Consider the following 13033-nt stretch of genomic DNA (forward strand, 5'->3'; position numbering starts at 1 on the left):
TAATGCCAACATGTGCCAAGAGTAACACTGTTCAGATCCACAGTCAAACAGGATGGTTTCTCTAAATGCAATCCTCAGACTTTGTGTGGGTCGCAGTTAATCAGATTGAGACAGCAAGGGGTTGTTTACAGGTACATGTGTAATGAGATATACTGGGTAAATAATGCAATAAACCACTCAAGGCTGTGGCTCACAGTGAGCATCTGAGAGGTGTTGTTATGCATGAGGAGAAGGTTTAACACGGAGCCCCATCTGGAAATATTTATAAATACTTTTCTACTCTAGCAATCTAGTTTATGCACAACAATGAGTAGAATTAGTTCAACACTTCAAATCAATGCTACCAAGTTTAAAACTAAAAGTCTCTGAGTGTCTAAAGACTGAAGGAAAAAGTAGACAACACATCTTTGACCTCACATGTAAGTTTTTGAAGAGATGTTCTTGCCACCATCTTTGTAGTTATTAAAATCCAATTTGTGAACCTGGATGGAGCTCAGGTGTAGTGGGGGCAATCACCATGAGAGACCTGACAGTTAAAGGTCTCCTATTTTAGGAAGAGTTATTTATTATTATTTTCTTTTTTTATTACAACGCAGGTCAAGGCACTATATGAATACTGTGAAAGTATCAAAATGCTCGAGCCACTCAGAAAAGCGCTCAGCCCGTCTTCAGAAATTGTGCCTAAAAACGAGCTGTCAGGACATCCGTAATTTTGTGATATCACAACCATACAATCAGCACCCTCAGCCACGCCCCCATCATGATTGTTGTGATTGCAATAAGGGAAACATGATAGGCGCTGTCTGCTCAGGCCTGTGAGAGCTGACCAATCAGTGCAGACTGAGGGCTTTTCGAAGGGGGGCCTTAAAGAGACGGCACTAAAACGGAGAACTCAAACAGAGGGTTAATAAGGTGCTGCAGCAATTGACAAAAAACTTTTTTAACATAAAAGCATGTAAACATTTTCTAGCTGACACCCAGGATAAAAGTATGTGTTTCTTTCCAATGTTTTCTAAAAGTATCTGTTCAAGTATTTTATTTTCCATCTCTCTATTTTTTATGTTAATGCCTTGTGTTGATCCCCTGTGTGGCCTTGATCCACACGCTAACAAGGATAAGAAGAGCATATTTCTGCTTTTTATTTAGGGGCTGAAGCAAAGATAGGAAATCCTCGCTGCATCCCTTTTTTGGCAAGAACACATCTTTTTTGTAGGTATTCTACTCTTTAAAGTCAGTAAACATGTGCTCAAACAGTGTGCAGGTACCATGTGGGTTCTCCTCAGCTTTGTCTGCAGAGAAAATCTTTTTAGCAGATCTCTTCCAGCAGCGTAAAGTCTTGTATTCCTGCATATTTCTGTGACATTCTCATAAATTTCCATTCTCTTGTAATTTGGTGACCCAGAGAAAGGTGATACTGGTAATTGTCCAGCTATAAATCTATTTCGTGCAACTAATAAGGTCTATTCTTCACCTCTGTCACACTGATTGTTGTACAAACCACTGGGGTATCTTTTGGCTGCATCACAGCAGACTTATGTTTAGTAAATCTGTATATATGTCTTTTCATCTTTATGGTTGTAGCTCAATCCCTTAAGTATCTCAGAGGATGATATATGCTATAGGTAATTCTTTTCCTAAAGGTCACACGTCAGCTCATGTCGTTCATTTCGTCTGGAACAGGAAACCGTGCGGATTTCTGTCTTTATTTTAAGTTTTCTTCAAGGTTGCAGTTAAAACAACAGTTATGGTGATGAGTTCTGGCAGTGCATTTTGATCAGCCTCCCTAAATGTCTCAATGACAGGGCCTGCCAATGAATGTTTCTTTAAATTTGTTTTCACTCTCTGCTCGGCATCTTGATGATGATGGCATATGACCCTGAGCTGATATGGAGAGCTCATTAGGGCTCGCAGGAGCTGCGGGATCAAAGTGGAGATGTGTAAGGGGGCAGAGCCCTGAGGGTACGGGACCATGTCTCCTCCCTATGAGTTAATGAAAAGTGCAGAGCAGGGTTGTTCCTCTGTGTGCAACTGTGTGTGTGTGTGTGTGTGTGTGTGTGTGTGTGTGTGCATTTTTCAGGGTAAGACAGAAGGGTTTTAGATCTCCCATTAGTGAAGGGGAATGAACTGCTGGTCTAGTGTGTCAGTAAAGGCCAAGTCAGGGCAATTCAGTCAAGGAGGCCAGGAAAGGACAATGAGGAGAACAATGCACAACACAAAAAAGTGTGAAACAAGGCAACTATTACTTATTTTTCAATATGACAATGACATAAAGGTGCTTGTGTAGACTGTAACCAGAAAGACAGCTAAGCCTAAATCGATCCTTTATAGAAATTCCTGAAAGTCTGACTCTCCAGATGACCCTGATAAAATTGCCTGCCCTGAGAAACCAAGCATGGGTGTGGCCTGAAAAACAAATATGGCGACCCATCCTTAGTTTCTCAGGTCCTGCAGAACTCTACAGATTGCATGTAAGGGCCACAGAGAATTGCGTTCTTCTCGCCAAAGTTGCTGCTCCGTTACTTGCCGCAGACTTGATTAAGCGCAGGAAACAAACTAAAAGTGTTTTTTAACTAATAGAACGGAGGAGCTGACCTGCATCAGCTGTGAACGGATCTCGCTGATCCGTCTCCGCTGAAAGTGGCTGACGATAGGCAAACATAAATTAAAAGACAGGTACCAGCAGCATTGTAATGTTCACTTCAACAAAATCAAAATAACCTAACATACATACATAGCCGCTGTTCTTTCCCTCTTGTTTTGTTTCACCTACTGCAACAATTGCTTTCATACAGTATATCTTCGTTTCCACAGGGCAGGTATATCAGAAATACATGTGGTAGTAATGATTCAGCACCACTCGTCCAAACTGTGTGCTTTGCATCCCATCGATTCAAGCAATCTGAATGCATCTCACTTGGTCAGCTGGAGACAATTTTGCCCTAATGGACTGCTGTGGTCTTGTGTCTGTCCTTATCTTTCTCACTTTTTATCAGTGTAGTGTTTGTTTATTCATGTGCACGCATGTGGAGCCAGAGACATTTAATCTGGGCAATAGAGGCTGTTTATCAAACCCTGTTGTCTGTTTGTAATGCTCGCCAGTGCTCCACGGGGGTGTCCTCCTGGCAGGAGAAGCAGATGAATTACTGCGTGGACATAACTGACGAGTCCATGAATGCATTAACAGGAGAATACTGGCAATGCCCTCAGTATCTAGCATGTTGAAACCCAAAACAGAAATCGTTTTCAGGTTTTTGACCAGAGGGGCCTTGGAGTGCATCTATGTTGGCTTTTGCTCATTGGCAGTGGGCAGTGCATTTACCTGTATGTGCTTTAGATTAACCTTTGCATAAATACCTAAACACCAGGGGATTTAGGGAATGGGACATTAATCTGCTGCTATTAAAGCTTATTAAAAACTTTAATTACAAGCCTGATAGTGTTCAGATGCACTTCCGTGTTTATTAAAGAACAGCCATAGGCAGCTGGGTGAATTTTTACAGAGTTGTAGTGTGATGCACCGTGATTATACAGCCAGACCTCGACTTGTCATGTGCTCTTAATCAAGCTGCCAAACATCTTGTTATAAAACATGCTGCTTTCTTTCTTTCTTTCTCTCTATCTGTCTTTTCTTTCCAAATGCTTGCTCCAAGTTGTGCTTCTGAAAGTTCCTGTTATTCAAATATAAACAAACTGTTGCTCAATGCACATCTAAGGGGTCCCATTAAGTCTTTTAACAGACAGGGACAAAATGCTAGATAACTTTTCCTTCCCCTCTTCCCCTTCTGTTACTTTAAGCTTCCTCTTTGATAGGGGGTGTCCATGCGAGTGCAATGCATTTTTCTGTCACCATCTCCTTTTTTCTAAAACAAACACATGACACTCTATCATCTGTGAAAGGTTTGGCTGTGTGGCTGCCATGTGGACAAGATCTGCAGTGGCAATAGCAGCAGTTTCATCAGTTAGTACAAGGAACGGGATAAGGTTCACGTAAGGGACATCAAATTTAATACTGTGTCCTGGAACATTTTTGCATTTCACAAAAGAAAATAATAATGCCTATTGGAAATTGTTCAGCTACATCTGACAGTGAGATTCCTCATACCCCACATTCAATTTCTACTTATAACAGAAATATGGAACAATATTAGGAACACATGCATTTTTATCAAAGTTGGCGAACAATGCTTTTAAAAGGAACAGTTTTTCCACCTGTCACATTATATATTTAAGACACAAGAAACTTCTGTTTCAGTTGATGGCAATGCTTTTCTTTCTTAGTTTAGTGGGAGTCCTGCAAACATTTATTCAGAAAGCTAAAACTACTTTGACATTCCTTACCCTAAATCTTACCCTTACAGAAAAAACAGATATTGACATATACTGTGTAAAAAAAGCAAGAGTTCACATATATTTGACATTACTTGCCAATATGCTGTCATTTTGCTTCGAGAACATATTACTAAATGTAATGAGTGTACATTTGGATAATACATTGGTAACATATAGGCCTACTGATGTGTATTTAAAAAACAATCTTTAAAATTTCAATAATTGGTATCTTTGTCAATATACTGTATAGAGATTGTACTGTATAATTTGATATATTCAATAATACATGGCAAGTATATTGTAAAGGCAACATTATGTAGAAATTGGCATTTGCGATGCGCTTTGGCGCCCCCCACAGTTTCTGAGTGCAACACCACTGTCGTAAACACAATCCCAGGTCTGTAACAGTTTGTCAGATTTAGCGTAGGTGCTAACTACAAGCAAAACTCATCACGACATAACAATGTCATGTGTTGACAAACTTGTATGTTGAAGTGAACATGTATGTAACGCTGTGATCCTACCCTCTCACTGAAGTTACACAGTGCAGACACAAGTGATAGGGGGGTGGAGTGGCTGAGACAGAGACACCATTACCCTATTATAAGACTCTGTACCATCAACATGATTTGAAGCTGTTATTTTAAGGTAAAAAGTTACATAATGCTGCTTTGATATATGAGATGTAAGTATAATGTGTTTAAAGACATTCTTCAGCGGTGACACACACACATCATCATCATAAGGCACCACGACAAGGAGCCTGAGGGTTTTTGGAGTACAAGAGCTTAACAAGGAACAAACCTAGAAACCATTTCGCCCTCAGAGAAAGTAAGAACATGAGAAACATGGGAAAACTATGAAAACAGAGTGGGTCAGCACACATGGCTTATTTGGAAATAGCTGATAAGATACACAGTTATGACAGAAGGGAAGTGCTGACATGTTTTATGAGGTGAGATATGAGTTGCTTTTGGTCTAGATATGAAGTTATCAAAATTTTCAGTCTTTTGAATTAAGTTGATGAACCACAGCGTGTGGGAAGATGTGAGTTATAGCTTCAGTTTCTACTATTTAACACCAGGAATGCACTGATTCTCAGAGATTGAGAATCAGTGCACAAACTCTGTAGAAGTGTTGTTGATTTCCGTCCTGCTGAACTAATAAACACACACAAAGGAACTCGGCAAAGAGCGAGAGAGGTTAGCTGAAAGGGGGCGAGGAACCTTTAGCCCTCACAATCGATTTAGCTGCAGTGTTTTGTGGATTCTGTTCATTCTGTTAGTCAAACCTGTCTTTTAATCCTTTTATTTCAGATGTTAACGAATGTGAAGTGGATGAAGGCGGCTGTGAGGGCTACTGTTGCAACACCATTGGCAGCTACTACTGCAAGTGTCCTGAGGGCAGTAGACTCGGGCCAGATGGCAAGGCATGTCACGGTAAGATGGACATCAGGATGTAGCTGTTGTGCACAAACGCAGACGGACTGCAGCAGGCTCCCTGCTCAGCATGGGCTTCCTGCACCGGGTTTTTAAAATGTTAGAATAAAAATGAGTTTACCCGGTGTTAGATTCCTGTTATGTTTCAAACAACCCAACAACATAACATGATGCTTACCGTAACATGTTTTAAAGTGGAAACAGACAACTTTTCCTGCACAAACCCCGGGCCTAGTTCAATTAATTTTACCCACTCATCCTGAACTGTTCCCAAATGCTTAATGTAATCTAGTTGTATGTTTTCAGTCCGTGTTTAGAGCAGAAAACATGCCCACGCACAGAAACATTAAGACAAACAGCTGGCTCCAATCTGCCGCCCCACTTAACAGTACCTCTCACATATGGTGGTCAATGCAATCTCAGTAATGGAGGAAAATCTGAGGTGCGGTTTAGATATTTTAATTCGATTTAGTTATTGTGTCTGTGAAAATGGCTGTTTTCACTAACAGTAAACCAAAACAAGTATTTGCCATAATTTGATTTTATGTATTACAAATGTTTCAAATCAAATCCACCCTCTGAATTAAATGATTATACAACAGCTTCTCTGTAGACAGAGGCTCTTACAGTATGTTCAGTCAGGTAAATCCAATCATTGTTGATGTTCTCTCCACTGTACTGAAATACAGAGTTACTGACTAGTACACATGCAAGTTGATTCATTGTTTTATTTGAGGCCCTTTAGCTAATTTCTCACAGATAATATAGAAACATTATTCTCTTTGCCTCAAACATCCCCATTCACGCCTCCATTTACTTTTAGTCTTTATTTGCATGTAATCCTCTGTGCAGTGCAATTTGTACAGTGTGCATTATCGCACAGGTTAAAGGTTACGTGAAGCTGTCATTATAAAGAAGCACGGTTTTGTTTACATTCAGTGTTTCTCAACAAATGTACATATATTGTATATATTGCCAAGCCCTAGAAACTCACACATCAAAAAACATTCCTTTACAATGCTTCCACTGTTCAAAAACCCTACCGCAGACCTTAAATCCATGCTTTTACTTGTCTTTATTTTAGTATGAAAATATTAAATTTAACTTTCTCGCTGTTGGAATTTCAAAGAAAGATAATTTGATGACCATCCGAGAGTTTTACGCTACACAACCGTTACGATAAACACATTACCGGTGTGACGGTGTGAAGTGTAACGAGTGTGTTAGGGTATCGTCATATATTTTAGCTTCATAAAATGGATGTGTGCTTGGATATTAATTCAAATAAGTCCTCCAATTGAATGCATTCATTGACTCTTTTGCATAAATGATTGCTGTTTAAGGTCAATAGATTCTAGCCTACTTTGACCGACTGAAGACCTACTTAACCGTCTAGACTTCAGGCTGTAAAGAGCTGAGCCAGCCACGCAGGCAGCACTGCTTTCTAATAACCTTCTCCTTTCAGATGGCACGCTTTCTCAGTTTGGCCGTCTCATCTGGCAGAAATACGCCGAGTTAGTGTCCAGCACTGAGGCCCATTTGTTCTTTACAGCTACAGGTGTGAACAAGTGCCTCCGACCTTTAACCCTTAGGACAGGATATTGTCACTTGGTAATAATTTAAAGTCTGAGAGCTGAGCAGTGGAGAAGACGAGCGGAAGCAGGTTCAGCAGCTGTGAGCTTCTTCTTTTACAGGCGTTTGTGTGAATCGTGCGTGTGGTCGTATTTATGGGGAAAGATTGTGAGTTTGGGTCGGAGCTCTTGAGGAAAAATGAAGTCTTGAAGGAGCTTTTTTAATCTTTGTGGAAATCTCAAAGTTAGTAAGGCAGTCTGGAAACTGAAAGCTGTGTGAGATCACCTCCTTTTTCATTCACACTTCACTGAGTTACCTGCTGCACTGCTGTTTTTAACCTAAATTGTGATGGAAATATAGCTGAAATTGAAAGAATTTGATTGTGGAAGTCATACTAATCACTAAAGCAAACACATACGATAAATCCTATCCTCATTATCCACATTAAAATGTTTTGCTCTTGCACCAGGGTGCCTCAGGTTTTTAGTAAATTCAGCTCCTGTGGCGCTCATTCTGAAGACCACCTGTTTGCTCCACCGCATTGTTTAGTTGTAGATGCTAGCTCAGCAGCCTCGTTCAGAGCCAGGCGGTGTCATGCCATACCATTCAGACCTCGTGCCCCTCGACCTCTGACACCACCACCACCACCGCCACCACTCCCACCCCTGCTGCCACACACACCAGCTCACTCACTGCTGAAAAGCAGCCATTGTGTGCCTCCCATTGAAATCCTCTCACATGAGGAGACCAATAAGTATATTAACCTTGACAAACCTCCCCCTGCGTCCATTGTTTTGCATGTTAGGCTTCCTTTACAATAGCTGCCAATATGTTAAAATACAAAAGAGCCCAGAATGATAGGACGGTTCATGAATATGTGATTCCTCACAGGCGGCTGTGTGCTGATTATTTGTTTGTCTCACTAAACTGGGTTAACGAATATGAATCCACACTATATGCAGGGTGTGAAAGGGTTCTTTTGCTTGCCTCCACTTTGACACCTCCTCCTCCTCCTCCTCCTCCATTTAGCTCCTTTTTTTATAGTAAACAAGCTAATTAAAATAGTCTTGAGATCATTCTGGAGAGAGCTTTTCCCACGGGTCTGTCACACGCACACACACATGAACACACACACGCAAAGTATTTGAAAAAGATTTCTAATATTTGCACTAACTGGGAAGTGCTTTGACCTCTGAGGAACCTAAATAATAGTAGTGTTGCATGCTCAAATAAACTGAACCACATGTTCCACTTCCACCCCCAAAAAAGGGTAAATGCAACATTATTTTCGCCTCTTCACACACATCTACTCTGTCATCGCTAGCGCGAGTTGTTAAAGCCCTCGCGAGTCAGAGATGACAACCGGGAGGAGGTGAGGAGGATGTGTGATGTGTTGTCCAGATGTGTAGTAAAGCCTGATTGTCCTTGAGTGTTCAGGTATGTTGTCTTCTCAGCTGGTTTCTGTCTCCGTGGAACAGTCGTGCAGCCACATGCAATTCAGGAAACAAATTGACTGCACACATGCTACCATGCTACTGCGCAAACAGCGCGATAAGCTGTTCATCATTTACATTATACATGTTTTTTTTTCCAGAGCAGTCAAAGCACAGGGTCAGTGTGGCATTGTGATGGTGATTCAGTGTCTTGCTAAGACACTATGACACACTGGCTTTTCAAATTAAGATTTTTGTATTTTCCTTCACTATTAAATTGGGAAGTGGTGATAGCAGGGCTTAAATGTGACAGCCAAACTTTACACGTAGATCTCTGCAAATGGTTAAATAGAAGAAATGTTTAAGATCTGGTCAAAATGATACAATTACAACTCTTTAAATCTTCAGATGTAATAGTAAAAATGTGTTTTTCATTTTTCTTTATTTCGCCGCAGATGGAATGTTTAATTAGACCGCCTTAAAGTTGGATGTGTGATTCTATAAAGGATGTAATAAATGTCTAGCTGCTCAATTTAAGCTTCCATTCATTTAATCATTATTTTCCCACAACTGACCAAATTTTTAAATCAGAAACCCTCCAGTTTCTAACAAAGTCAGAAAAAAAGAACCACAACATCAGAAATGTTTTGATATCTGAAGTGGTTCTTTTTAATATGCAGACTTGTGGTTTTTAACAATATTCTGTTATATGAACGGGAAAGTTTCTTAATGAGCATTTGCCTGTGCATGATTATGAGTGATGATATGTCTATATATGGATGTATGCGTGTGTTTAGATGTTGATGAGTGTGAGGAGCTCAACGGAGGATGCCAGCAGACGTGTGTCAACACACCGGGCTCGCATCACTGTGAGTGCAGCGAAGGCTTCCGCATGCACGCTGATGCTCGGACCTGCATCGGTAAGTACGAAACAGAAGTATTTATTACACTTGTGGGGACCACTTTAAGAGTCATTCTACTCCAAACACACTGCATTTTCCCCTCATTAATATTGATGGATATTTCACAACATTTCCTCGGTGGTGTGGAGGAAGAACGGATACAATGCAGTTTAAAACCTTCAAGAGTTAGACATGAAATTGATGCCTCCCTTATATCACTGTACTGCCCTTGCAGTGTGTCGAGACAGACACATTGAGAAGTCCTCCAATAAACACACAAGGCTTGACTTTTCTTGTATTATTTTTATATTGTTTTGAAAAATGAAACATTACAGAGAAAAGAACATAAATTAGTACAAACAAAAACACATGCAAACAGAGGGTATACGTAACTTCATAAAGGCACAATGCCTACTGACATTTAAGAGGCACTGTACTGTATTAAAACACATCTACTACTACATAAAGTCAATTACTAAACAGAGCTAGCTACCTGACAGCATCTCGAAGAGCATATTTTACCCAAACCAATAGTAAAGCTACTAACCTGACATTCCTTTAAAATGCAAGTGTTTGATATTTATTTTAACACAGTTATTTACACATTACTTACAGACAAATAGACTTGAAGACAGGCGCGTAACAGAAATGTATTCAGCAGCAACGCTGAGTCCAGCGTCAGTCTACGGCTGAAGAATGTGCTTGACTGAAAAATTACCCCTGACCAGTAGATGGCAGCACACAACATAAATCAATGCAAATAAATACAATGTTTTTAATGTTTGACTTCTTAAGCTCACCTTATAACTTGTTTAATTAATAACATATTTAGATTACTAACTTAACTTTAAAGGCACCACAATCTGTATATTTAAGATATAAAGCTGGAGCCGGCAGCTTGTTAGCTTAGCTTAGCATAAAGACCATAAACACTTAGCCTATGTATCTTAAATCTCTAATGTTCACTACTTAACAATCGCAACCATTGTCAACATTTTAGCTAACTTCCTATCCATTTTGCAATGAGCAATCCTCTCCCTCCTCTTTACGTCACCACATGAACGGCAGCAGTAATTGCCAGACATAGCGGCAAACGGTACTACACAACTTATCAAATGGACTTTATAAATGTATTCGACCAACTTTGACAGTGTCAGCCAAGTGTGTGACAACGCCTGGAAGAATATCCTCAACACTGTTATGAAATCAGTGCAATAACACTTTAAAGAACAGGAGTGCTGAGCCTCCATGATTAATCGTAGTGGAAAATTCTGACATGTGAAAGGGGAAATATAAGAATTAAATTACTTCTTCCCTTTTTAGCGCCATAAAACCTGTGGGTAATGAGAGAATTTGTTACTTGCTGAAAGTGAGTACTCCTCTGTTGCTTTTGCTCTTATTTTTCATTCTTGATATTCCCATTCTTAGACCGCGGCATAGTGGTAGAGGATAGTGATGGAGGCAGAGGGATAGCTAATTGTGTCTGTTGAAGTCATCAATGTTCAAAGCCAGCCGTTCTCTTGGTTTTACAGCCCGCCTGTGTCATCATGTCTGTGTTTAGAGCACCCAGAAGGCACAGGGCTGATATTCATATTTGGCACATCATTAAATCACAGAAGTAATGGGATGGAAAGATCATTAGAAAGTAACCAGGGGCACCCGTCGGACCCGGCTTGAATATCATTTTCCAGTTTCCAGCCTTTACCCAAGTGTTTTCCATAATTGCGCGGCTGCAGTTTGAGGTGTGAAGGCCATTTAAGATTGCCAACAAATCCAATTATATCTGTCATTCTGGTCAAAGTTGGACATCCATTAATTCTGTAAGTGAACACCAGAGCTGATGGGTTTCTGCGCTTATTTACAATGTGTGATCATGTGTCTCGTTTCCCTTTTTAGCGGTGAACTCTTGCTCCGTATTGAACGGTGGATGTGAGCATAAGTGTGTGGACATGGGGAACAATCACTACAAATGTGAATGTCGAAAGAACTACCAGCTGAGGAGAGATGGGAGACACTGTGAATGTAAGTAATTTGTTGTTTTCACAATGCAACAATATGTAACCTGATAAAAGTCAGCGGGCCGTCTGTTCTTCATCCTTATCTCTCTACACTGGAGATCCTGAGATGGCAGAGGTTTGAGTGACAGCTCATCTGAGCAGATATGAGCTTCTGTGCCCGCCCTAGAGCCGAAAACAGCCAATGAGTGATCGTGTTAGCCAATTAGACACCAGCCTCCTCATCATGTAGCCAATAAGATTTCTAATCCAGTAATATATAGTTTATTACAGTTTTTAAAGCCATAAACGTGGAAACTCTGCAATTTATGTAGTTTTATGCGTTTTGCTCTTTGAATAGGCCAATTTTCCACTAAGTATGTGTTGTTAACTATTTTATATGCACAGAGTTAGTGCAAATAAGGAAATAAAGAGCTAGAATGAGTTCTTGCCCCTCTTACTCACAGGCAGGGGCGTTTTGAGGTCACAAAATTGCATTTTCTTTGCGAGTTGCCCAAATATTTACTCCAAAAAACAAGTATCAAGTGTCCATTCTCAGTGATATTGTTATCTAATTTGAAGTTGGACCATGTAAGAATATATGATATGGACCCATTGTGTTTTCAGCTAATAGGGGCAGCTCTAGGTCATTTGCAGGCTTGTAATAAATAAATAAATAATTCAGTGTGTTCAAACTCCTATAGATTGATGCCAGAAGCACTAACAGAGGTTTCACAAGCTCCAAATCATGCCTATACTCCAAATGGTTCAATAACAGCTTTACATTTACCTTGGGCTGGACTGGGATATTTGTTTTAGGATGATTTTACAGATATTTTTAGGAATAGGAACATGGTAATATATATATGTGGACAAACAGAGTTAACAGAGATATGAGTTAGGTGCTTCTGTTGAGAATTTCACCAAATTACGGCAAATATAAGTTTTTTCATTGCCAGCTTTGGTGCTTCGGAAACAGTCACTGTACAGTAGAGAGCAGGAATTCACATTTCTCCTGGATTTTAAAATATTTTCTGTGAGTTTTACCAGGCGTCTTTCAGGTATCATAACCAGACGTGGTTTAGAATTAAATTTGTACTCGTGAACAAACTAGCAAGGTCAGAGAATCAGCTGCTGGGCTGACCTGGCTTCATTTTCACGTGTGTCTCTCTTCCTGTGTGTGTTTGTGTGCCTCAGTGAGGGACCCCTGTGAGGAGAGGAATGGAGGCTGCGCCCAGCTGTGTCTTTCAGAAGGCGGCCGGGTTCACTGCAGCTGCCGACCTGGTTTTACACTGGCTGGAGATGGCAGGAACTGCGAAGGTGAGGAATCGCACAAACACACACACATGCACATACCTTGTATC

General features: G+C 40.4%; 1 protein-coding gene across 4 annotated transcripts in view; it reads left to right on the forward strand.

Moving 5' to 3' along the window:
• egfem1 (EGF-like and EMI domain containing 1) overlaps positions 1–13033 on the forward strand; it is a 63904-nt gene that overhangs the window by 16257 nt on the left and 34614 nt on the right. For all 4 annotated transcript variants that reach the window (XM_084351605.1, XM_084351606.1, XM_084351608.1 and 1 more), the window contains exons 5-8: positions 5646–5768; positions 9571–9693; positions 11572–11697; positions 12867–12989. In XM_084351605.1, the coding sequence (XP_084207731.1) occupies positions 5646–5768; positions 9571–9693; positions 11572–11697; positions 12867–12989 (495 nt within the window). The remainder of the gene's footprint in view (positions 1–5645; positions 5769–9570; positions 9694–11571; positions 11698–12866; positions 12990–13033) is intronic.

Source organism: Pagrus pagrus (assembly GCF_965226575.1).
Source record: "Pagrus pagrus genome assembly, chromosome: 4".
Lineage (NCBI taxonomy): Eukaryota > Metazoa > Chordata > Actinopteri > Spariformes > Sparidae > Pagrus > Pagrus pagrus.